General features: G+C 38.1%; 5 protein-coding genes and 1 non-coding gene across 17 annotated transcripts; 3 read left to right on the forward strand and 3 right to left on the reverse strand.

Annotated features, from left to right (window-relative positions):
- On the reverse strand, window positions 218–1,783 carry LOC109712392 (zinc finger protein 1-like). Its single transcript, XM_020235942.1, has one exon. It carries the CDS (start codon window positions 1,236–1,238, stop codon window positions 423–425), a length of 816 nt encoding a protein of 271 aa, XP_020091531.1. The 5' UTR covers window positions 1,239–1,783; the 3' UTR covers window positions 218–422.
- Window positions 4,304–12,646, forward strand: LOC109712597 (transcription factor bHLH84-like). Of its 8 annotated transcripts, XM_020236236.1 has the most exons (11): window positions 4,304–4,741; window positions 5,202–5,303; window positions 5,709–5,779; window positions 7,199–7,274; window positions 10,206–10,325; window positions 10,448–10,552; window positions 10,646–11,415; window positions 11,508–11,753; window positions 11,841–11,906; window positions 11,992–12,057; window positions 12,163–12,646. In XM_020236236.1, the coding sequence occupies exons 7-11, from the start codon at window positions 10,888–10,890 to the stop codon at window positions 12,256–12,258; spliced, it is 1,002 nt and encodes a 333-aa protein (XP_020091825.1). In that variant the 5' UTR covers window positions 4,304–4,741; window positions 5,202–5,303; window positions 5,709–5,779; window positions 7,199–7,274; window positions 10,206–10,325; window positions 10,448–10,552; window positions 10,646–10,887; the 3' UTR covers window positions 12,259–12,646. The 8 variants fall into 8 exon arrangements, with proteins under 8 accessions (XP_020091825.1, XP_020091824.1, XP_020091826.1 ...); XM_020236235.1 differs by having other exon boundaries at window positions 5,709–7,274; XM_020236237.1 differs by lacking the exon at window positions 7,199–7,274.
- On the forward strand, window positions 14,169–14,240 carry TRNAM-CAU. The gene has a single exon. It is a non-coding gene; the product is annotated as a tRNA-Met (tRNA).
- On the reverse strand, window positions 14,911–17,026 carry LOC109713377 (glucan endo-1,3-beta-glucosidase 12-like). Of its 2 annotated transcripts, none has more exons than XM_020237436.1 (3): window positions 16,889–17,026; window positions 15,731–16,807; window positions 14,911–15,125 (listed from the first exon to the last, which is right to left on the reverse strand). In XM_020237436.1, exons 1-3 carry the CDS (start codon window positions 16,953–16,955, stop codon window positions 15,094–15,096), a joined length of 1,176 nt encoding a protein of 391 aa, XP_020093025.1. In that variant the 5' UTR covers window positions 16,956–17,026; the 3' UTR covers window positions 14,911–15,093. The 2 variants fall into 2 exon arrangements, with proteins under 2 accessions (XP_020093025.1, XP_020093024.1); XM_020237435.1 differs by having other exon boundaries at window positions 15,731–16,813; window positions 16,889–17,025.
- LOC109713376 (cytoplasmic tRNA 2-thiolation protein 2) lies at window positions 17,313–23,328 on the forward strand. Of its 4 annotated transcripts, none has more exons than XR_002217095.1 (10): window positions 17,313–17,651; window positions 18,498–18,846; window positions 18,935–19,021; window positions 19,386–19,507; window positions 19,586–19,664; window positions 19,766–20,170; window positions 20,324–20,385; window positions 20,528–20,724; window positions 21,083–21,285; window positions 21,366–23,328. XR_002217095.1 is itself a non-coding variant. In XM_020237433.1 (8 exons), the coding sequence occupies exons 1-7, from the start codon at window positions 17,362–17,364 to the stop codon at window positions 20,370–20,372; spliced, it is 1,374 nt and encodes a 457-aa protein (XP_020093022.1). In that variant the 5' UTR covers window positions 17,314–17,361; the 3' UTR covers window positions 20,373–20,385; window positions 20,528–20,879. The 4 variants fall into 4 exon arrangements, 1 of the variants encoding a protein (XP_020093022.1); XR_002217094.1 differs by having other exon boundaries at window positions 19,766–20,163; window positions 20,533–20,724; XR_002217093.1 differs by having other exon boundaries at window positions 17,314–17,651; window positions 19,766–20,163.
- Window positions 20,855–21,522, reverse strand: LOC109713379. The gene has a single exon (XM_020237438.1). The coding sequence runs from the start codon at window positions 21,486–21,488 to the stop codon at window positions 21,060–21,062; it is 429 nt and encodes a 142-aa protein (XP_020093027.1). The 5' UTR covers window positions 21,489–21,522; the 3' UTR covers window positions 20,855–21,059.

Genomic DNA, 24,857 nt, shown 5'->3' on the forward strand with positions numbered 1-24,857 from the left:
GAGAAAGAAAAAAAAAGAACGAGAGAAAAAAGAGGAGAGAGAAAAAGGTATAAGTGCGTCTCCGCTCCATCTCCGCCGCTCTTTGGGAAGAGAAAGAAAAAAGAACGAGAGAAATGAAAAGGAGAGAGAAAGAGGAAAGAGAAAAAGATATAAGAGTATTTTGATCAGTTTGCTAAAAAAGCAGACCGAAACTGCAAAAATAAAAAAATTGGCCCGCTTTTGCAAAAGTCCAAAATAAGTAAATTTTTTATGCAAATTGGCCGAAAAAATTTTAAAGGGAGAACTAATAAAAGCCAAAAACTGCTACAAAGAATGAATAATTCTCTGTACACATACATAATCCAACATCTAGAAAGAATAATATCAGAAAAAAAAAAAAAGTAATAAGAAAACTTAAAGAAAACTTAAAATTGCTGTCAGAATCAAGCCGGGATTAGGAGCCGGGGCTTCTTGAAAGGGTGCGGGCTCTGCACCTCCTCTTCCTCCGCCGCGGCAGCCGCCGCCGCCGCCGCCATCGCAAAGTATCGTTTTGCACCCTCAAACCCTTCCGGCATCGCCGGGACATTCAGGTCGAACCCCCGGTGGCTCGAGCTGCCCCCCTCAGATGCTACGGTGGTAGCAGAAGCGCTTCTCCCCCCGCCTCCGCCGCCGCCGATCGTTCCTTCGTAGTGGCACCTCTTGTGCCCGCCGAGCGCCTGCCCCGTCGGGAACGTCTTCGAGCACACCGAGCACCGGTGCACCTTCTCCGATCCTCCTCCTCCTCCTCCCCCCCCAGTCGACGACCCGGACCCCGACGCCGCCGACGTAGCAGCGGCGCCGGCGATCGCCGCCGGCGCATCGTCGCCGGAGATCGGCTTCCGGTGGCTTGCTTTGTGCCCGCCGAGGGCTTGGTACGATCCGAAGGCCTTGCCGCATACGGAGCACTTGTACTGCGGCGGCGGCGGCGGCGGCGGCTGTGGTGGCGGTGGCGAGGAGACGCGGTGGGGGCCGTAACGGCCGCCGCGGGCGAGCATGACGAGGCAGAGGGCGAGGTGCTCCTCCTCGGTGGGCTGGCGGTGGTCGGGGAAGAAGCGGCTGTGCCGCTTCGACCGCTTCCGCTTCGCCCACCCCTCGAGGGGCGGGAAGACCTCCTCCTCCTCCTCCTCCTCCTCCTCCTCCTCCTCCTCGCTCGCTTCTTCCGTCGACAGCGGCGGCGGCGGCGGCGGTATCGCGGTTCTCTCTAAAGCATCAATTGCCATCGATGAGAGAAAGAATCTTAATATTAGTAGCAGTAGTGGTGGTAGTAGTGAAGAGGAGTGCTGGTGAGGAGAGACGTACTATAGTGGTCGAGTTTGAGAGAGAGAGAAAGAGGGGGTGGGTGATTTTATACAAAGAGGGAGATGAATTGAACAGAAAAAAAAAAGGGAGAGGGGGAGGTGGGAAGTTGCGTCGGAGTTGGGGTAGCTAGCTAGCTGTTGTAGGTGGTGGTTGCGGTGGCTAAGCAAAGCGAGGAAGGAGTCGTGGGTCAACTAGAAAGCGGAGTGTCACTGTGCATGAATGAATGGTGCTCAAAATCGCATATATAGAAGAAGCAATGTGAGAGAGTGTGAGCCCCGGGAATAGAACATAGAACATAGAACATAACATAATAATAATAATATAAAAGAGTATGGACTCGTTCTTTAGTCAACACGGATTGTACATAAATACAGGTATGTGAGGCTGACTCGTGGGGCCCAACAGTATGACGTAGGGGCCTACGTGGGTGTTATTGGCGTGTGAGGCGGTGGCCGTGGGCTAACCTGGGGTGGACTTTTCTAGAAACGGCGGTTCCGTTGGGTTGTTTTTTTTTTTTTTTGTTTTTGGTAACCAGCGGCTTCGTCGGAAGCACGTGTTTCTCGCCGCCTCCATGGCTTTTACTCGTTCAGTGGTAGTGTGTCAGTGGCTCACTACTACCACTTGGAAATTGGCGTACACCTGTAATTTAATCTCTTTCCTTACTAAATAAATTCTGATTTGATATAAATAGTTGTTCGTAAATACATTTATTACTTATTAGCGACGTTATTGTATCAATTTTAGAAACTATAAATTTGTGAGCGAAATTATTGGCTCATCTTGCTGAGCCGTGTAGTAACACTTCTTGCGTGTGCGTGGTCCTAATTAATATATGTAGTCCACGAAGCAACGCATCTGTTCCTTTTGTGGCCAAAGTGGCCCTGTTCACATGAAGCATCGGATACACCATAACACCACGGACGCGTGCGGTAGATTCCGAACCCGAATCCGATATGTTATAGGATCCGATCGAACTCGACCGATAACATGATTTTACTTCGGACCAGTTTGGTTTGGGTGGGTTCTTAGGGTCAAGATTTTGACGACAACATTTTTCAAGTCTAATGCAGCGTTCATAACGTGAATTTTCGTTTCTTAGAATATCAGTGGCATGGTCTAGTTAGGTATTATTTCTATTTCTAATTTTGATAAAGTTGATTGCCGTACCGCTTTTTCAAACTCCCAAGTGTAAATCTTACACCAAACGGGTTTGACAAAATAGTTTAGAGATAAGTCATTAAATAGCCTTAATTAATATGGTTTAACGTTTTAACTAGTTAATGCCTAACTTGACTAGTAAACATTACTTTTTTGTATTTATAAATTTTTTTCTTGAAAGATAGGTAGTACGCTATTCGCTTCGTTTATTTCATTTAGAAATAAATTTAGCTGAAAATGTAAATTAATTAGGATTCAAACTTGGGGCCTTGGGTATCAACCACCGAGTCTTTTGCCACTTGCTCTAGGGACAGTCGATTTGTATTTATAAATTTGTTGATATGAAAAGTAAAATTTTGAATTCCTAGTTAGATGTTCTAAGTGAAAAAATTTTCATACCCTATTTTTGAAAATGTTATTAGTCTTTTTAAACTCACTGTTCAACTGAAGTAGACCTGAAGCTCTGTTTGAACGTAGCTCCTTTAGACGGCAGAAATATTTTGCGGACTAAATTCCAAAACAAATTTAAGTCCAGAACAAAAGGGGTAAATACAAGATGATCGGAATAGTAGCTATGTTGCTTAAACTCGGATTAAGCACCAAGTAATTGCACTCGATAATCCCAATTAGCTAGCAGTATCAATCACTATAATATTCCATTCTATCATTTTCTACTCGGTCACAAAGAAAAAATAAATGTCCTTGTTAGTTGGCGTGATGCATGAACCGTGTGTGTATGAAGTAGCAATATACATATTCTTCCTTCCAATTTAAGGGGATAAGGATTCTGAATAGTACAATGTCACATTTAAAACGAGAAAGTCACATTTGAACACAAAAGGATATGCGAAGGTGGTCACGTACTCCCCCCAATTACACGCGGATCAGATTCCTCTGACCTAACGTTCAATGGTCATTCGTCGACTTAGCACAAGGGTGCAACTTTAATTATATATATTCATCAAAATTTCAATAAAATAAATAGTAAACGGTGTTATGAATAGTACGGAAACGAATTTTCACTTACAGTGCAAAAGCAATCATGTACATATTCTGCGATCTTCTTTCAAAGTTAGAAGTCTAAATTTATCCTTAATTAAGTTGAGACGCAACGGCTTGTAAAGCATAAAAGCTGTTCGATATATTAGCCTTCACATGATCTTGAAGATCATGTATTTCTAAGAATTTAATAAAAAATATACGATCGTGTCAAATAATTATTCAGGTCTAAGCGTTCACGAATATAATCAATTATTTTCACGTTGGCAAATAAATTTTGACCAGGGAGAATAATGATTCCCCGGTCATTGTTGAATTAGTCAGATGGAGAAGATAGCAAAAAATTTCAAAATATCATTCCAATCTGATGCCACAAAATAATATGCACGGAGAACTACTATAAAACACATGTGATAATTATTAAATATTGTAATTTTTGTGTAAACCAATCAAATTGATAATTATACATTGAAATGATGCTTTATAGAGAATTGATTGATCAAATATTTTAATTTTGTGGAATAGCTGTGACGAGGAGACTTGGGCGCTACGTCTTCTCCGTCACGGCCAGCTGGTGGTCAACGGTCAACCATTCCGCTTGATTCCGAACTGTGTCCTTCGATCCGACGGTGTCGGTGATCAGCTCCTCACCCCGCGTAACGGCGAATCGCGACGGGGTCTCTGGTACATGGACCGGCCCAAAAAACAACTATTTTGGGCCTTTAGGCTAAAGAGAACTCCACTTTAAACGGCCGGCCCAAGATGTGGCTATTTTGGGCCTTTATGGGCCAAAGAGGGCTTGACTAGTAAAAGGAACACTCCAGAGCGATCCCTTCGCTCGACTCTCCCGCTTCGCACTCCCTCCCCATTCCTCCTCTCTTCCCGCTTCGTCGACTCTTTATCCATCGCCTCCTCTCAATCCCAAAACCCTAACTTTCCCGATCCCGATTTCTCGATATCATCCTTGTTTTGGTTCCAGTGGAACTGATCAAAAACCCCATTTTACGCTTCCGAGATGCCAATTGCAGTGCTACAGCCACTACCATTTGTTATTATCATCAGGAACCTCGTAGCATATCATTTGTAGGATTCCTGTTTCTCGCATTGAGCATTGGATCGAAGAATGTAGTTTGGTAGAGGGATTTGTTACATTAAGCGCGCTATCACTCCTTTGGTTTTTTATATGTGGCTTCACTTGTCGCTGATCAAAAGGGGCTTTTGTTTTTTCTTTTTACCCGTTGGTTTGTCCACAATGCTCCTTCCTGAGGTGAATTTTGTTGGAAAAATTTGAGCTTTATGTGTCGCTATTGCTATAGTTTTATGCCTGATATCCCTTTTGCCAAAAGCTTTGGACTTTACAAAAGTTTCGAGCCAAAACCTGACCTGGTTTTTTTTGTGTCCAACTAGGTCACGGGTTTTGTCCTGATTAATCACTGCTGTAATGTGATTAAATATTCTGTTGCACACAATGTGAAATGCTCCTATCTTCTATTAAATTCTAAGTTCAGATTTACAAGTCATTATTCTGCACTCCGTAATCTGTATGTGAATCTGTGGAAACTTTACTGCTGAGCCATGTGAATCAAAAGACATTATTTGCTACTTTGATCCAGATTACTTACTCTTCAAAATAGTATTAATTAATGGAAGAAGACAAGTACTTTAATGATCGATCTGCTCGACTGCATTTCTATGTGCTACTAATGTTGATATTTTCTTGGCCCCAGGCATTATACCACGGGGCACTTCATCCTGCTAAATTATGCTTGATTGCTTGTGTAATACGAAATGGCTTGTTTAGGCAAAGAATACAGCTTAACAGCTTGCAGGTAATCTAGATGATTGTTATAGTAGGCGACTAATATGGTTGCCTACCTTCTTTTTAACTGCTTAATCAAAGATGTCTTTGTAGTTTTATTGACTTATAATTAAGGTGGAGAAAAGAACATGCTTTTCTATTTGCTTTTTCTGTTTTGACCTGCATATTTATTCCTTATTATGCTGCTAGTGTTCTGACTTTTTATTCTGCTTTTTTTTATGAATATTATAGGTATTATTGATTGATTTGAATTTTAGTTTTTCCAACCCAATTGTTTATTCGATTAGCAAAGAATAGAAATTATGTTACACGATATATAAATTATTATGTATTGACCACATCACAAATACAACCATAAGAAGCTGAGTTGATCTTTTTACCACTTAAAGTTACATTCATGGTTTTTGCTATACAGGGTTATTCTGCTTACATGACTGGTAGCCTATTAAGGCTGCCTTAGATTCTCCTCAGTCAGATTGGACTCAGGTTTGTCTTTGGGACCAGAGAAATATGAATGTTGGTTATGTGGTAGAAATTTGATTTCAACTTAAGACATGCCGTAATAAGTACCATAGTAAATTGTGCACAAACGCACTATCCGAGGTAAGGTGGAGAACTTTTCTTTATATGAGATACTCCATGTCAAAAATAATTGTTGTTGTACATCTTATGCGTCAGGTCATTCCCACATCTCGACACATCACAGGATAATGTGTAATATATAGTTAGGTGGTAAATGATGCTAGTTTGACTATCTACAGACCTGGTGCTCTTATATTATTTTTAGTAAATTATGAATGATGTTATATATCTGATGATTAAGATAGTTAATTATTTTGTTAAATGGACAAATTAATTGTTCCTAGGTGGTGGGAAGCAGACCATCGGCTGTTGGATTATAAAATAAAGTTGGCTATATCTGAATAATAATGTTATGTTCAATGATGGACTGCAGGAGTAGCATAAAAAGTTCTTACTACTGAATGAAAGTTATGTACACTCTGGGTGACAATTGATGTACACTAAATTGTTTAGTAATCTTGGAAAATTTTAATTTGATACAGGCTAGAAGCTGGATATCTGTCAGATAAATTGAAGTATGCTTGAGTATGCATAAAGTAATATAACAATATATGGAACAAAATATTTAGACTTTTTTTTTTTTAAAACACAGGAATTTTTTTTATGTCTTTTACCTTGTATTGGTGACATTATTTCTCTTAATTTGTGTCTCATAGTAAAAAAGACTTGTCCCTACTGATCCTAAATATAATATACACCATTGCTTGGTAAATAGTAACTCTCTAGTGGGTCCAAAAAAACATGTATTATAGTATAGTATTTGATATCTTACAAGTTTGTGTTTCTCATATTTTAGATTTATGGATATGGTACGGATGTAAATCTTCATTATACACATTACTTCTCCTAGCAACTGTAAGAAAACTAGTACCAGATCTAGATTTATGCTGCATAATTAATATACAACAAAACGGAGATATGAAATTTGGATAATACAATTTTAAATGACCTATTTTCATTCCAACCTTCATGCATTTATAGCACATAAGAAAAAGATGACAATTTGTATACTACTTTTGTTCCGTCTTCTTAACTTATATGCATATGCATTTAGAATTTAGAAATTGTATTTTCTATGAGTATACATTCTTGGGATGATAATTTACAATTGCACGTGGAAGTCCTATCTGCGAAATGTATTTTTAAGAATCAATTGTTTAATCTCATCATATTATATTGGTAGTATTGTTTTGATTAATCTGTGGATTGGCCTTACATTTAACAAGAAAGATAAGTGGCGGTGACCTTGTGGAGCACCCTTTCATGTGGGCTTACTTTTATTTTTTATCTTTCTTTTAACCTCCACTTTCTCTTGTGACCCAGACTAGCAGGCAGATTCAGGCTGGTTGAACATACCAGTTCAATAAAGGAAAGCTGGGTCCTGCATATTCAGTTTATGGTACACTGATGGAAGATTATATGATTGTTAGTGTTGAGTATAAATATTAAAAACACCGCTCTAGTAGCTTAAGCTTTTGGAGAAAAAATATTTGTCTCATTTAATTTAACATGATATTAATAGGAGGTCCTGAATTTAAGTCCTGCCAGACTCCTTACATAATTAATTTTTTTCTATTTAATTCAAATCCACGCCTTGAGCTTATCAAAAAGTTTTGAGCCTAGAAATAAGGGGGAGCGTTGAAAATCAAATATTAAAAATGCTGCTCTCTAGTAGCTTAAGCTTTCAGAGAAAACTATTGTTTCATTTAATTTAACAGTTAGGTCTCAACTACTAAAGGTATTTTAGTAAGCTTGAATTCATTAATTTACAAGTGAAGTTAATTTTCTTCACCTAAAGCTTATAATGATTTATCTTATTACTTTAATATATAACTATTATATAAACAAAGAAATATGTGCTCAACCTTTAAAGAAAATCAAGTGGGCCCGACAATTTAGCAAAAGGAGAGAAACAGAGTTTTGTCAAAGGTGTGTTTGTAGCATATATTATTCTTCTCCATGTTGTTCGCACTAATTGTACTTCCAGTAATACAATAATATTGTCGGCATAAGTTCGCACTAATTGTACTTTCAGTAATACAATAATATTGTAGGTGTAAGCATTTTACTATTAAAATAAAATGCAAAGGAATTTTGTTTCAGATTTTTGGAATTGCAACTTCCTTTCATATTCATTTCATAGCTAGGGATATACACCTTGGAGGTTGAAGTTTGAAGTACTTTCACATTTATTTATTGCCTCAACTTCATTTCTCTCTGTGTATCTCTAGTGCTTTTGCTTCCCTAGATTTTTATTGTAAACACTCAACTTATGTCAGCTTATTCCAAACAAACCATGATTATTTTATTATTATTTATTTTCACTTTGGTTGTGACTTGTGAATTTATGGATTAACAAATGGTAGATATGATAAACCTTTGCCTCTTCTGTTCTGTTTAAGTTTTTGAGGTGGTGTAATTTTCCTTACAGTTGATTATGCTGTCCATTCTTTTGTACATGTCATGCTACATTTTCCATCTGTTTTATTTTACAAAATTTTATTGAAATTTTTCTTTTTGGTAGCTAAATTTGGTGTTAAGACAGCTTTTTTTAGCGTCTCAAAAAAAAAAATCCTAGTTTTTATTTCATAACAATTATGATTTCTGATTGACTTGCTGTGCACTTACCTTCCCCTGTATTCTGTATTTTGACTGCTCAGACAGATGGGTTTAGTATATTGATGCATATTAATTACTCATGGTTGATTATATTATGGTTTTATTGTTATGTTTTCTTCTTATAAGACATGCCTGGGATTCAGCTAACATACATATTGCTCTTCATCAGCAAAGAAATAATTATTCAAGCACACTAAACTGTTGTCATTTGCCTTAAAGTCAACGAATGAACTCCGTATATGATACTAATTAACAACTAATGTCAATGAGAAGTGGCATAATATATTCAATATTTACAGAAGTTGGAACATCTAAGTTTTCTTCCATGTGAAGTGAAAATTTAAAGCCCACCAGCAATGCAAATCTGGTCATAAAAAAGAAAAGAAAAGAAAAAAGAATAAGTCCTTTCTGAAAGTCCAGGAAATTTGTGAAAAACCACCACTGCGTCTTAAGATATTGATAATCTCCAACATCGGATACCTAATCAGGTAACCCACGTGTGGCTTAACAATTGGCATACATATTATAATAATTAGCAGAACTTGATGTTTAATAGCATAGTTTGTTAGAATAATTTGATACACTAATTATTTGCTGAGTTTATTAGAGGATTTTGGTTTATTAATTATTTGAAAGAATTTTTAGTCCTCAGAAGTTGTCCTTTGGGATATTATTTAGGGGTTAACAGCTTTTACAAGCCAGCCGGCGGATCAGAGCCAATAAGGATGGACTTTTGAAAAACCCAGAATCAAGGGGAAAAAAAAATGGTAAAAGGAATAGTCTCAGTTCAATCCCCTCTCTTGTATTCTTTTTTGTGGTAGTAGATTAGAGGTTCATGTATTCTCAACAACCAATGTGGAATTGCTGATAAAAAACTCTCTGGCTTAGTTTATGTTATATCATATATACAGCTAAAAGGTAAGAAAATATAAGGAATCTTATCTTAAGACCTTTACATCATGCAGTGAACCGGCGAAGATATTGCCGACATCTTAGTTCATCTCCTTGGTTATTTTATTTGTTCTTGAGTCCTTTCGGAAGAATGGGAGAAGAAGAGGTCCTAAATCTTTATCACATTGTTGTAATCTAAATCATAGTCGTTTGTAGTCTGTTTGTTTTAAAAGCTCCGTATTTAGGGAATTTGTCTGTCACTTTCTACTAATATTGTGATCATCATCATTGAAGAGAGTGGTAACCAGTTTCAAGATCCGAGAACTTATTTAACGCAAATCTTACATTCCAATGCTTTGGAATCCAAAAGTTATAAAAAAGTTCTCATTAATTTTAATGAGCATTACGACAGATTGGTTTTCATTTTCTTGATTCTTCTTGCTGGATTAGTTACATCATTCCTTTAAAAGGTTGCATTAGTTACATCTTATTATGTCAAGGAGAAATGGACTAAACCAATAGTTTCTCGCTTTTGCAATAATTACATTTTTTTTTTCATGTTTTAATTGTAAAACACGGTAATTCCCTCTGCAGTTCATCGAAGGGATAAGAACATCTTATTTTTTCAAAAATGGGACCATGAATTTGTACTCTTTTAAGTTTTAATAAGAATTATTATTCCTTTCTTCATTCATAGTAACCCACAATAGGCATCACCATTGCTAATAGCTTCTTGCAACTACCAAGTATGTGATGATAACTTTTGAAGGCCAACTCAGCAAATTTTGTTTCTGCTACTAATGATTGTACTCAAAAACAGGAGAAGAAGCCTAATTGAGGCTGTGAGCAGAAGCAATGGAACTATGGGTAGGTGAATAGACCCTCCCTATGGGGAGACAAGCACCGTGATCACCGGATATGCTACCCAATTTTTTCTCAGGTACTGTAAGGAATTGCAGAACCTCTCCCCACGAACATGCAGACCTCTCTCTCTGTGCTCGTTTTCTTTATTCCCACCAACAGAATTCCTCTACAAATTCATTCTTTTTTCTTGATCGCCAGATCATTGACTTCTCACTCTTTCTATCCAATCCTCTCTTTAAAGTTATTCTGGGTTCACACTAATCATGAATGAGATCATATTCCAATCATTTAGCCAACATCTAGGTAAGTGGGTTTTGGGAATTAGTCATCATGTTATCTACCCACAAGAAGTTCTAAATTTAATTATTTCTGAATATTTTATTCATATCATTGCAGATACTCAGAGCCCAATGAGTTGTATCGCCAATTCAAACCTGCCGTGGACTCGAAATCTTTAATAGTGATGAATAAAGAATTCACAACTATTGTTGAGGTGAGTGCAAGTCAAACTTGCTAACTTTTGCAACATTGTCCAAGGAGATGCATATAAATAACCAATGAAGAGCTTGCCTATTGAATTATCAAGCTAATACTTGACAACAACACTTCTCGAACCAAAGTTACCTCCCTCCAATCCAATGTCTTATGAAATGGAGCCTACAAAAGTGGTTTCAGAGATCAATTGGAGCTCATACAGTCCGTCAATGCAATCTGAGTCTGAAATAATGGCCCAACTGCTTGCCCCATTCCCTTTTCAGTGTGAGCCAGATAACCCAGATTTGGGCTTCGGAGCCCCATCATTCTTCTGGTCTGGTCATGCTACCGAGTCATACTATTGTTCTGAGAATTCCAACCCTAATGTGTACTATCTGTCTCAAGGAGAAGTTAGTCTTAGTGGTAGTACTAGTAATAGTAGTTTCATTCTACCCTCTTCTGTTTATGAGAGCTGTTATGTAAATGGCTCGAATGTGGCCCTCGGGATCAATACTTGCTCGGAACCAATAGATTTAAACCCTTTATATGGTGAAGAATTCATTGACCTCTCTGAACAGACGACTCAACCCAAAAGAAAGTTTCCTAGTGTTGAGGAAGAGAACTTTGTGGATCATGGCGAATTTGACAGCACTGCTGTGAGTACTAAGAAGAAGGCTCGGGATTCTGAGAAAGTAAGTATAAGGATATTCAACCTTATGTCTAAGTGCTTTTAGACCATTTAATACATTTTATGTCAATATTTAATGGTATGGTGAAAATGCAGGTTCAAAGTGCAAAGAAGGGAGAAGTGAAGAGAACTGCCAATAGCATTCAAAGCGGAGATGATGAGGCTTTGCATGGGCAAAGCTGCAGTAGCTACGGCTCTGATAATGATTCAAATGCTTCTCAAGAGATGAATGGAGGTGGGAGCACAAGTTCCTGCTCTAAAGGGTCTTCTGTCCTTAACTTGAGCGGCAAAACTAGGGCTAATCGTGGGTCGGCAACCGACCCTCAAAGCCTCTATGCAAGGGTACTGGTTTTTATCTCTATCACTATAAAGTTAGATTTGCTAGCTCTTCAATTATCATGTTCTCAAGCTGTTATTATTTGAATGCAGAAAAGAAGGGAAAGAATCAATGAGAGGCTGAGAATATTACAAAATCTTGTTCCTAATGGAACCAAAGTAAGCGTTTAAGGTGACCTTTTGGTGCAGTCAAAATTGTTTAACAAGAAATGTGGATGGCTAAAGGATGGTTTTGTCTTTACAGGTTGATATCAGCACAATGCTCGAAGAAGCTGTCAATTATGTCAAGTTCTTGCAACTACAAATTAAGGTAAGAGTTTATTTCATACTCCTATGTGAAATTCTATTGCATCATAAGTTCGCGAAGAGAGTGCAATACTGATGTGAATCTAATCTTTGTTTATTTTTAATACAGCTCTTGAGCTCGGATGAACTATGGATGTATGCTCCTATAGCTTACAATGGGATGAACATTGGGATTGATTTAAAAATGTCTCCATCTCAGCAATGAAGGTGAAATCTGTGTACTGAATGGAGAAAAAGGCGGCGGGAGGAGCTCCATTGTAAATAAGTCTTCTTACACATCACCTTAAGGAACAACTGCTTGAATGTAATGGGGTTATCATCAATAAGCCACTCTGGGTGGTAATCCTTAAGAATACATGATTCGGATCAAATTCTTTTCCTTTTACTTTTCCCAAAAAAGTTACAGTAGAGAACTGGTTGATCACCTGTATAGATTTGTATCAGATGAAGTCCTCAAATTTACACATGAAATGTGTGTAACAAGGAAAGGCAGTTTGTAATAGGCCTCATATATACTAGATTACTGTGATTTCCTTCTCCAGTAAAATTTAGCATTTTGACTCACATGCTTTTGTTTAGCTACTTGTTTCACATGAAGGCAATGTGGCATACAATATATATATACGGTCCAATCTACAAGTTGGCATTACATGTCTTTGGAGATCAATAAAGCAAAGAGGAAAAATAGTTTGACATATGTACTCTGTTAAATCCTGTAAAATTATATCTATGGCGCTTTTTTTATTGCTATAATTGTTCGAATTGTAATCTTCTCTCAGTTCTCTGACAGGCGAAAATGCTTTTTCTCTTCTCCATTCTGTGTCTCCAATTTTCTCTTGTAACGACTTTTGTGTCCAACTTATTTTCGATGACTTTTTCCTGAATCTTCTTTTCTCGTGGGACATTTTTAGAGCTTGTATTGAAAAATTAAAATGTGAAGTACGTTGCACATATCATACCTGTTATTGGATAATGATGGAATATATATCTAACTTATAATTGGATAATAGTGAAATATTTTATCTTGTTTTTGTTTTTTCCTCTAGACCTTAATTAATGGCTTTTTTTTTCTCTTGCCACACCTAACCCAATTCTCTATTTTCATGTATTTTGTGTGAGGCTAAGCCATGCATGCTTGGGACGTGATTATATATTGACTATAGAGATTTGAACCAACTTTGGTTGTTTATTTAGAAATTATTTTATGTCTTTTTTTAATTGAGAAGGATTAGATTCGCTGCACGGACCAAAATTTTATTTTATTTTTTTTTCCACCAGCCATACATGATTCTTGTGCATTTATAAATTAAAGAAGCATGATAAAATAATGGTAAACATATTTGGAGAACCCCTCAACTCTAGAACATTTTGAAATGGCCCCATCAACTTCATTTTTATTTTTTATTGATTCTTTAGAATTCAGCCATTTCAGTCAAATAAATCATGAATTTTATCAAATAATCTATGATTTATCAAATCAGAAGAATTAATGGCTAACAGCTAGTAAACCCATCATGTTTAACAAAATTTTAACTTAACTAATTAGCAAACTTCATATTAAAAAAAAAACTTGAAGGTAATGGAGGTGCCAATCAAAAAAATAAAAGTCGAGACGCCTATTTCAAGATTGCACATAGTTGAGGAGGCCTCCATACATTTTTACCTAAAATTATTTGATGCCATTTGGTTTTAAGTAATTATCAATTACCTCTTATAGATTTGTCACCGAAAGGTATAATTTTCTTTATTTATTCCTCATTCCTTCAAAAACAGAATCTATACCAATAATATGTATTATTGTTATTATTATTTGTATTATTTCTCTGTTTTACCATTTATGACTCACACCCTGAGAAGTTTTGTATTTGTACTGCAACACTCCCTGGGGGGATAAGCCATGCATGTTTGCTCGCGATTGCATATATATTTAGTCATTAATTAGCTTAAGATAAGGGTGGCAACTTTATCTCCATATGTAGTACTTTTATTTATGCGTTTGATAAAAAGATTAGATTCGAAGCACAGATTCACAGAACACGATAAAGTCGTAGTATAATAATATGGTCCTATGTTTACATATGATATATACAAAATAGTTTAAAGTTATAGTATCAAATCAGAGTGGCGCAGCGGAAGCGTGGTGGGCCCATAACCCACAGGTCCCAGGATCGAAACCTGGCTCTGATATTCAAGAGTGGCTTCCGATGTTTTCCTTTTTTTTTCAGCATTACTTTTTCCTAAACTTAATTCTAATTTATGATCTCCGACATTATTTTTTCTAAACTACTTTATGATCCTTATTCAGGCATAAACTTTTTTCTTTTCTAAAGCAATTTATGATTCTTACATAAAGAAAAGAGTGGCTTCGGATGTTATCATTTTTTTTCTAGACGTATTTATGATCTCTGGCATTACTTTTTCCTAAACTTAATTCTAATTTATGATCTCGGACATTACTTTTTTCTAAACTAATTTATGATCCTTATTCAGGCATAAACTTTTTTCTTTTCTAAAGCAATTTATGATTCTTATATAAGGAAAAGAGTGGCTTGGGACATTGCTTTTAAAACCAATTTATGATCCTTATATTAAGAAACAGAGTAAATTGATCCTAATTAAAGAAACAACGTTTCTTCTAATTTATGAACCTATATTATATTCAGATTTTAAAAGCAATTTATCATCCTTATATTCATATTCAAAACTAATTTGTGATCCCTATGTAAAGAAACTTAAGTTCCTTCTAATTTATGAACCTATATCATATTCAGATTTTAAAACAATTTATAATCCTTATATTCATACTCTACACATATAGTTCTAAAGAAACAAAGATTTTACTAATTTATGACCCTATGTTATATGCAGATTTTACAAATACTTATAATAATGAGTCCAACATTTCTTGTGCAACATAGATAGTTAAAAGCATTCCAAAAGCATAAAGAAAGCTCATATGTCCAGTGGATGAAATAAGCATAAAGTGCACACCAGCAAAAGCAAAGATACTATCGGTAGCATCAAAGTTCCTGCCATCCAATCATGCGATCAGAAACCTACATCGGCCATAACCTGCGAGAAAACACAATGAATCAATTAAAATAGCCATAAAATATCAAGAACAGATCAAAGCTATCATGAACTCTTGCTGAGAACAATTTCTGATACTTTTAAGCTGCAGTTTTAGATGAAATATACATCTGTGAACCTTCAAAGATGAGTTATAGATGACTAGGTATGTAAAAACGAGTGCTCATTATGTTTTCTGAAATCAAAACGCTTTCGAAATTTCGTAGACATATAAATCTCTTAATCAGATGCATGCTGAAAAGAAGATTTTTTTTTTTTTTTTGAGACAATGTTTGTTTTAGTAAGACTATTAACACAAATCTGGTACAAACAATCACTGAAGCCTACAGACAAACAAACCCGCAATTTGTCAAAAAGTATAGAGGATATATCTATTTGCAAACTGTAATTTTCAACATGTAATATATACGGACAAAGCAATGTAGTTTCACATAAACTAGGGTAACCCAAACAATAGGCACGCATGCATATATTGAATATGGATAAGGGTAATGATATAAATTCGAAAGCATTTAACCGGTTAACTATAGAACAGGCACAACCGCAGAATCTAAGAGTGAAAGGTAAGAGAAGATAATGTCCAGTACTTGGATCTGTAGTGACGACTATTGCGGTATCGCCGAAGCTGCAGCTACCTCCTTCATATTTTGCCATCTGCCAATAACTATTGAAAGCATAGGAAGCGTGGGCGGCGACTGTATCAGGATAATAGCAGTGCCCGCCCCGCCTAATCTCCTCGCAGTCGGCCCCACCCTCCCCGCAAGCATAGTCCATTGCCTCTTGCAACTTGTCGGTCGGTACAGTTGGTTTAGCCACGCACCACAGCCTCATTGTGTGCGCTTCCCCGTTATGAGGACACAGTGATGGCGATGGTGGGAACGCAGATGCAGTTGGGGCTTTTACGGGGGGTTTTGTTCGGTGCACATGAGGTGTTCGTCGTGGATTGTGAACCAACGCAGGAGGTATTGCAGGGGAAATGAGCGGGGAGGTAGGAGGTATTGCAGGGGAAGTGAATGGGGAAGGAGTTGGGCCTAAAGGGATTTCCGACGGAGAGGCGCTGGGCACGAAGGAGAAGGAAGAATCGGGCACCGGCGCAAATTGGATCGGCGAGGGGCTTTTACGATTGATAGGGTTTGAGGGGAAGCTCAAAGAAGATAACAACACTCTCTTCTTGGGTTTCGCTTCTCGCATTCGAGCAGTGTCTCTAACCAAAGCACTCTGCGGTGGGTCAATTAGATGAGCCAAGTCGGAATCTCGTAGAAACCTCAGAAGAGGGTGCAGTACATCTCGAATGCTAACACTTCGGCGAAAGCAATCGGAGGATACGGAAACATGAACTTCAATGTTTGGCACTAACCCCCATCTCACAAGGGAAAAGTAGAGATTTTCAAGTGAGGGCAAAACCAATCCCCATTGGTGTTCATGGTTCCCGTTGCAGAGAACACCTTTACCCACTACAATGGCGGGGATTGCGGGGTAGTGGAGGAGGGGGACTACATGGGTTTTGAGCCAGTTTTCAGCTCCCAACACGCTTGAGGACACTACAAAAAGCTCGGATTCATTGAGAATGGCGGTAATGGGAAGTGGGTATTTTGCGTGAGGAGGAGGAGATTCATGAAATGTGCTTTGTTCATGGGGGTTTACAAGCTTAGTAATCTCTTCACCTGCATCTTTAACACAAAAGAGGTAACATTACAGGAAAGTGAGAGACATTACTAGGGATGTAGAGGGTTTGGGGAGCGTACCAGTGAGGGTTACGAGAGGGGCGAGAGAGAAGATGAGGTAGAGGTAGGAGAACTCCATTAGAAGCATCTTCCTCTTCTTCTTCTTCTTCTTCTTCTTGTGGAATTAGGGGGGGATGGGAAAGTAATTAGGATGGTATGTGCAAAGCTCAAAGTGGGTTTAATAGCATGTGGGGAAAAGTGTTGGCGGGAAAAAGATAGAGCCGGGAAACAGGGATGAAGAAGAATTGGGCCGGAATCTAAATTAGGCTTCTTTGTTTAAAGCCCAATTAAGGTAAACCATTTAGTATTGTAAAGACGACCCGGCCCAATAGTGATTAGCAACTCTATTTGGTAACGAATTAGACGCCGTTCGATCGCCAATGTTCCTGTTCCACGACCGTCCAATCCGAGCTCTTTAAAACCTAGACCTTCTCTCTCTTCTCCTTCATCGTCGTCTTCCTCCATTGCTAGAGAGAGAGAGAGAGAGGAGGGCCATGGCGTCGTGTGGGGGCACGTGCGACTTCAACTGTGGCTCGAAGGAGGTGGAGGAGGAAACGCGGGAGAGGGTCGGACGCATATCCCTCGCCGCGGCCTCTGCCGCTGCGAACGCGGCGCGGTGCTCGAAGTGCGGCGATGGGGACGCGCGGGAGGGTTGCAACGGGGCTTGCACTGCGTGCTTCCGCGCTTACCTCTTCGGCAAGTTTAAGCTTGCAGTCACCTCCAACGCCATGATCGCGCCCACCGATAACCTTCTCGTCGCCTTCTCCGGGGGCCCCGCTTCTAGGTACTCATTCCCCCTTATTTTCCTGCTGATTTAGGTTAACTTTTTTCGAGTTAAACTTTTATTGGAAATATTTACTTTAAATCAATTGGTATCGTCGTTGTTTGCTCTCTAATTTGTGCGTTTTTGCGTGCAAAACTGATACGATGATTAGGGGCGTAATTGAAGATTCATCTGCAGAGACCTATAAACAAAAAATGAAAAAAAAAAGGAGAATGGCGAATTACTATAATGAATTAACTAATGCGAATCTATCATTACTGATATAAAATGTATTTTTTTTTAATATATGAGCAACATAACACCATAGAAATGATTATACTCTATTTTACCAGTTACTCTTGCTAGAAGTGATATAGTTATATGTTTAAATTGGAAAGCTGTTGTTTTGATACATCATAAACAGAAAAATAGAAGTATGAAGAAGAAACTGGCCTATCCAAATAAAAATCTATTGAAATCAAGTGCGAGTACATTGATTGAAAAGATGCGTAGAGCAACTAACATTGATGTTCTACTCGGCACCATCGTTTCATACAGTTTTGGATCTGGACCACCCTTATAAGTACGGTCTTTTCATCTCGGGCAGGCTGTGTCAGTGCATTTTGCATGTTTTTTGATCTGTGAGGGCTAGCCCTATATATAATAAACAGTTATTTGTTGACTACCCCTTATTTGATGGTTTCTGTTCTCTTTTTGCGATTAATACCAAAATGGTGGTATTTACATATGTTAAACATTGGCTGCATCTGCCAGATTGCAAGTCACTGTACTAGTTTATTTTCTATTCCACTAAGATAAACTTAATGTGCGTAAATCTATTTCTTACTGAGAAATTATACGTTACAGAGTAGCTCTACAGTTCATTCATGAGATGCAGTCCAAACTAGTGAAGAGCTGGGATGCTAGTAATTCACAAGCTTTACCAGTTTTTGGTGTTGGTGTTGCTTTTATTGACGAGAGCATTTTCTCTCTCAAGCAATCACACGAAATTGAAAAGGCAATTGAAAATGTTCAGTTGATTGTGTCAAGTATTTCATCTGTCTATAAGGGGATTCATATTAAACCTATTGAGAACATTTGTTCCTCGGATTCAAAGGATGGACGAAGCAGATTGAGTGAGTTACTGGATATGATTACTGATAACACTGGGAAAGAAGATTTTCTGCAATATTTGCGCATGCTTTCTTTACAAAAGGTCTTTTACCTCTCACTGATCTTATTTATCGATAGGAAAGGGTGCCGTTCGAGTTTTCTCACTCTGTATTGTCTTAGATGCCCTCCAGATTGCTCTTGAAAATGGATATAGCAAACTAATATTGGGATCATGCACTTCAGCAATAGCGTGCCACGTAATTTCTGCAACCGTGAAGGTTTGATACAATACTTGCTCTACTCTAGTTATCACATTATTTGACCTTCAACTAATTGCTTGTTTAGTTAGGCTGGAGCTTTTGCAGAGTGTTGTTTGTGTGGAGCTGTCTGAAAGAGCACTAATAATATTTCCTATTAAAATCTTCTTTGTGGCTTCAAATTGGAGCCTTTGCTCGTAGAGACTCAAAGCTCATTTTAGTTTCCTGCCACAGTAGAAGTTTTATGCTGGTGGTTTTAGCTAAATGCTTAGTGTTTGGAAGTTTCTGAAATTTGGAGTACAACAGCTATTCGGAAGCTAGGCTAAATATGCACTTATGTCATATATGATGGAAAATCACTTAAACTAATTGTTATTTTTGACAGGGTCAAGGTTATTCTTTACCTGCTGATGTGCACTATGTTGACACGAGGTGGGAAGTCCCAGTGGTTCTTCCACTTCGCGACTGTCTTGCACAAGAGCTCAGCCTGCTCTGTCATCTTGATAGGTAAGATTTTTTTCCCCCTTCAAAATAAAAAAAAATGCTTTTATATTATTTTTTTTCCCTGACCTATTGATTGCTTAGTTTGAAGACTCAGCAGCTGCTTGATAGGCCTTCTGCTGGCATTAATGGTTTAGTTTCATCATTTGTTACTCGATTGCGGGTAAGACCATGTTTAATAACTTTCTCTTGTTGCAAATTTTGTAGCTATTTAGGGGGTGCTTATTCATATGCTTATTTAGCTGTTCGTTTATTTATTGGCAGGAAGAGAATCCTTCTAGAGAGCGCACTATAGTTAGAACAGCAGAAAAGCTTAAGCCTTTTTGTTTCAATAAGTTTTCAGCAAACGGTTATCACGATTTCCTGCCATCACGATTACGACCCAAGTTCCAGAATGCGGACAACAGTGATTCTGTTTTATCTGAGGTTCTTTGCCCGATTTGTGGAAGTCCGCTCAGTGAAATAGAACTCCACAATATGAGGAGTACTGAGGGCGAGGCTCGAACAAGAGCTGAAATATTTTTTACTCATTGTTGTCAAAGCTGTTGTTTCCAGATTTTACCAAATGGGGCTGCTGCTTATGAAAAGTTTTTTTCACTACTACCACAGTTGATGATGAGGAGAGTGAAGGACGGTATGCTTGCCAACCGAAGTCAGTTGAGGTGAGCGGTGAGCTGCAATTGTCTGCATCTAAATTTGTTTCATTCTTGTATCGTATATTGTCTGTGTTTTTAATTTGTTTCAGCCGGTTAAACTGTGCTCTGATTGTCTGCGTCTTAGCATGCTTCATTTTAGTAATTTTTCATCCTTTTTTGTTTTTAGAGAAGAAATCAAAGATTACCTGCTTGACGACCAAGATGATGATACCTGACTCTATATTCATGGTAAGCTGTATATATCTTTTGGATTTGTCACTTGCTGCTCTGATCTATCATGATAAGTGCCATATAGCATTTCATGTTATCATCCTCTGCTAACTACCTATTCTATTTATAATGACATTTACTCCACATATTTTGTTTGCAGCACAGAAAAACCAAGAGGGATAAAAGCATGAGTTGGTCTTCGTGCTGCAATACAGATTAAGCAATCCAACATATGCTCATACTGTTGATATGTACACCCAGGAATCTATAGAACAATCAGATTCCTTCTGAGGATTAAAGATAAGATGCTAGTTCCAGGGGCCTTTACAGCTAGAAGAAGGGAAACCCACGAGAGAGGTAATCACAGTCATATTGTTTACCAAAGTGTTATCCATCTCTCTTCTCTTTTTCTGGAAGAAGTTGTTGCTATGATGTTGTTTGTTGTTTAGGAGTTAGGGCTTGGACCAATTCCTTTTCAAATACTTGATTTATTAGCCTTAGTTATTGAGTAATATTCTTATTGAAGACCAAGGTAACATTACATCTGATAGAGAAACTTGTAAACCCAAACCGACTACGCATAACTTAAAAGACGGAGAGCAAACCATATTGCCCAATTGTTATTAATAGTGAGTATTCGTCATCTAAAGCCTCGGCGATACTAAATTTTAATCTTCCACCATATTTAAATCTTACTCTCCGAGGTCAAAAGCAGACACGGCAAAGCTATCAGACAGCCCTGTGCCGGTCTTGAAGGTAATTTTTCCACTAGAAGGGTCTGCGATGTATACTTCCACCACAGTGAGCCACAGCAGGAGCTCCTTCGTCTTTACCCCCGTTATCTTCTTCAGCTTGCCCTTCTCCACAAAGGCCGTCACCTCGGTCGCATACGACACCACCTGCTTTATCTTCTTGAAGGTGTGCTCCTTCTTCTTCTTTTGAATTAGCCACACGAACCCAGCCTCACGGTTGTAACCAAACTCCTCCATGTCTTCTAGAGGGAACAGTCCCTTTGGGAGGTCGAGCTCTTCCAGCATCTCGACGGTCTTCTTCTTGCAGACGGCATCACCACGGACGACCTCGGCGCCTTGTCGGTAAGTCTCAATGGTTTGCGATGCCATTTTTTTTGGCTGTTTTTTGTGTTAGAGGTAGAAGGGACTGGTAGATTTAAGTTAAAGAAGATAGAAGGCTAAGAGTAGTGGGTTGTGGGAGGTTTTGGGAGGAGAAGAGAGTATTTATAGAAAGAGTAGTAGCGTATTAGCCATGGCCAAAGGAATGGTCTCATATTTTAGGTCAAATTGTTGCTTTCAACTAAATTCTTAGATGGAGTTGGTCTTTGGTCACATATTATAACCTGTTGATGACTACTATGTATGCGTCTAACTAAGAAGGGGAAAATCAATAGAAATGGTCATATAACGGTTTTCATTCATTAATTATTCGGAGAACAAAAACACAAGGGACAAACATGGTCAAAGTAAACCGGCCGACAAACAAGGACGCAGATGGGAGTATTTAGTTTCAATCAGGAAGGAGCATTGGAACCATCAATTTGGGTTGTTTACGCTACTTGATAACTTGGATCCTCCGTCAATAGGTAATAGTTATTGAATAATGATTGTTGATGATAGATTTGAACTTCCATTTAAGAAAAATTGACAAATAAATATTGAAAAAAAAAAAGGAGGGGAATTTTTCATATATACTACTGGGGCACTGAATTGATGATTTTTAGATTTTGCAGTGTTTTTATAGAAAAATAAGGAGGTTTTGTAGTGTTTTGTGTACACACTCATCTATGTGGCCTTATGCTCATCCCATCTTCTCCCCGTTAGATGATTTACTTGTTTGGTTTTTTTTCTTTTTGTTTGGTATGTTTTGGGGAGGATCCTCGTGGGCCACGTGGTACGCTCCTAACAATCCTGTTGGAAGTGGGAGCCCAGCCCAGGCCCGCTTACCCTGGAACTGTCCCCCTTTTTTTTTTTTTTTTTTTTTTTTTTTTTTTTCTGGTCTCGTAGAAGTTTGTTATTGACTAGGTAGAGTTCTAGAAGCTGTACTAGCTTGAATTCCTTGGTCATAATTCATGCCTGAGAAATAATCAGGCCCCATAAACTATCTTACCAAAGCCAAACCTTTTCCAATCTGCCATGCTGGGGCTAATTAAGGCACGCTGGGATGGGTCTGCTGTGCCGTCGTAGATAACTAATCAGAGCACTTATATTTACTAATAACTATGTTGCTGGTGCTAAATATAAAGCAATGCGCTAAACAACATACTTATGTGGCATGCATGAATTATTTTGTTCAGTATCGTTTTGTTTTTGTAAGGATCATGCAGTAAACGGATAGTATGGTGTATGATTAGTTGTGTAGAATGAAATGTTATATTCAGTCTCTAGATCATTCTTTTTAGATAAGATTAATATGTTTATGCGTGAAAGCCAAGCACTTTGTAGGAGATTTAGAAGACAAATTTAGATTGCCATCATAAAGGAAAATTTATGTGACGTTTGGGACAGTGTCGAAGGTCTTGAGTTGTAAATATACAGACACATGGCATCTCGAACCCAAGCCTTTAGATTGCCGGTCATGCTTCTTACTATTTGGTACCGGGCATCTTTTTCGGACACCCAACCTGTCTCCTTATGCTTTGTTTGGATGTATGAATATATTATTCATCATATATTTTTTACATATTTAAAAAATTTATAGTATTTAATAGGTGAGAAGTATGATGCAGTGTTTACGAGGGTATACCTATATTCGATATTCAAATTATTGTTATATTTTTTTGAAATGAGATAAATCAATCAGGTTGTGAGTGAAATAGTTTTGAAACTATCCAGTGTAGAGACTTATTGTAGTGTCCCTCTCCTTGGTTTTTGAGGGAGCATGGAAAAAAGCCTCTTTCCGTTTCGTGAAAGAAAGGCAATTTGCGAGAATCGGCGGGGACCATAAAAAGTAAACACAGGTGAGGATGGGGCCGGGGGCCTCGCCCCGACGAGGCAACGTGTGCGGAGGGGCGAGTGCGAAAGCGGAGCCGTATCGGACCATTCGCCCGCGGCCACGCACTCGACTCGGCTCGGCTCGCACATCCTGGTCAAACCTAGGGACCCCCTCCCCCCCACTGGACCACTCTCTCTCTCTCTCTCTCTCTCTCTCTCTCTCTCTCTCTCTCTCTCACCTCTTTGGTAGTTTGAGGTCCCGACCTTTTGAAGTGGATAAAACAAAATTTCCATGTTATTCATCATAAGCCCCTTTCAAGTCCCTCTACTATCTTGATATTGAGACTTCGTCCCTGCAGTTCGGATTAATTATCTAAAAAAATTCTTTTTGGTTTCTGTGATTTCACAACCGACGACAAATACTGAATATGGCAATATCAATTCTATAAATTTTTTTAGATAAATTAAGAAAATATGTCAAATGTAATATTCGTACATTTTAATCTTTAAAGCTTATAGCGTGTCATGCTTTTACTTCGCGACTGCTACAATATTCTGAACATTTCGTGATAAGATTTTTCGTCCTTTATTGAAACTACTGTTCTTTTTTTTTTTTTAATGAATTCATCGTTTTACAACTTTCTGTGAAATTTATGGTTTATTAGAGTTTGATCAAGTCATAAATAAAAATGTTATTTTATGATAATTTTTTTTAACTGCTAGGACTCAAATGCAATGCAAGGTATATGAATGTTTAGGGAAGTTTACCATATAAAAGCCTTATTGACGCTATTGGATGATTTTGAGATGCTTCACAAAAGGCTGGTCATTTTGTCTCCCAATGCGGCACTATCTTTGCCAAGCATATGCCATAGCAATTTGAAATCAGTTGTCATCCTAATATGAGCTACATGGCTTTTCGAAGAACTTCTCTCAGCAACAAAATATACATAATTAGGATATTTGACAAATAAATAGTTAGTATTGTCAGTGAATATGAATATCCCAACTTCTATATGAATGGAACGATCAAATCTAAATACTTTTTGCTTTTATTGCTGAAACAAAATAAAAAAATGCAACAGAGTCGGTTCTGGTTTTCCGAGGAGGGACATGTTCGTCTTCCTTTAACACGCTCACACTTTCCGCTCAAGGTTGAACCCAATTCCATTTAAAAAGTAAGAAGCAAAATTGCAAAACCCAGTCACAACAAAGTCCGATGAACTAGATCCATGTTAAAATTTGGTCTCATTAAGTACATAGGTATAATATCTAGTATTTCGTGTATGTATGGGCTTCAATCGGACTATGACTTGTGGGCGTAGTATACTTCTCTCTATTCATCACTATATGTATATATATGAATAATATATAAATATATAAACCTGGTTGCTTCAATGGAACAAGCAAAGGGCCGATGTGTCTCCAACTGCAAGTGTGCATTGAAACAGTCACCCTTCTTTTCTGAGTATGGAGGACCCATTGACACGACCAATCACACATATAAGTTGTACCCCACCTTGGGACTTGGGAGTACCCCTTCAT

Source organism: Ananas comosus, linkage group 7 (genome assembly GCF_001540865.1).
Source record: "Ananas comosus cultivar F153 linkage group 7, ASM154086v1, whole genome shotgun sequence".
Lineage (NCBI taxonomy): Eukaryota > Viridiplantae > Streptophyta > Magnoliopsida > Poales > Bromeliaceae > Ananas > Ananas comosus.

Bases quoted from the DNA above. Each gene is read 5' to 3' on its own strand.
- LOC109712392 (XM_020235942.1), bottom strand. From the start codon at position 1,238: ATGGCAATTGATGCTTTAGAGAGAACCGCGATACCGCCGCCGCCGCCG.
- LOC109713376 (XM_020237433.1), top strand. From the start codon at position 17,362: ATGGCGTCGTGTGGGGGCACGTGCGACTTCAACTGTGGCTCGAAGGAG. The intron at 17,652-18,497 runs GTACTCATTCCC...TATACGTTACAG, and splicing joins TCCGGGGGCCCCGCTTCTAG to AGTAGCTCTACAGTTCATTC. The intron at 19,665-19,765 runs GTAAGACCATGT...ATTTATTGGCAG, and splicing joins CATTTGTTACTCGATTGCGG to GAAGAGAATCCTTCTAGAGA.
- LOC109713379 (XM_020237438.1), bottom strand. From the start codon at position 21,488: ATGGCATCGCAAACCATTGAGACTTACCGACAAGGCGCCGAGGTCGTC.
- LOC109712597 (XM_020236235.1), top strand. From the start codon at position 10,888: ATGTCTTATGAAATGGAGCCTACAAAAGTGGTTTCAGAGATCAATTGG. The intron at 11,907-11,991 runs GTAAGCGTTTAA...TTGTCTTTACAG, and splicing joins TTGTTCCTAATGGAACCAAA to GTTGATATCAGCACAATGCT. The intron at 12,058-12,162 runs GTAAGAGTTTAT...TTTTTAATACAG, and splicing joins TCTTGCAACTACAAATTAAG to CTCTTGAGCTCGGATGAACT.
- LOC109713377 (XM_020237435.1), bottom strand. From the start codon at position 16,955: ATGCTTCTAATGGAGTTCTCCTACCTCTACCTCATCTTCTCTCTCGCC. The intron at 16,814-16,888 runs GTACGCTCCCCA...TTTGTGTTAAAG, and splicing joins CCCTCTCGTAACCCTCACTG to ATGCAGGTGAAGAGATTACT. The intron at 15,126-15,730 runs GTACTGGACATT...GTTTTCTCGCAG, and splicing joins AGTCGTCACTACAGATCCAA to GTTATGGCCGATGTAGGTTT.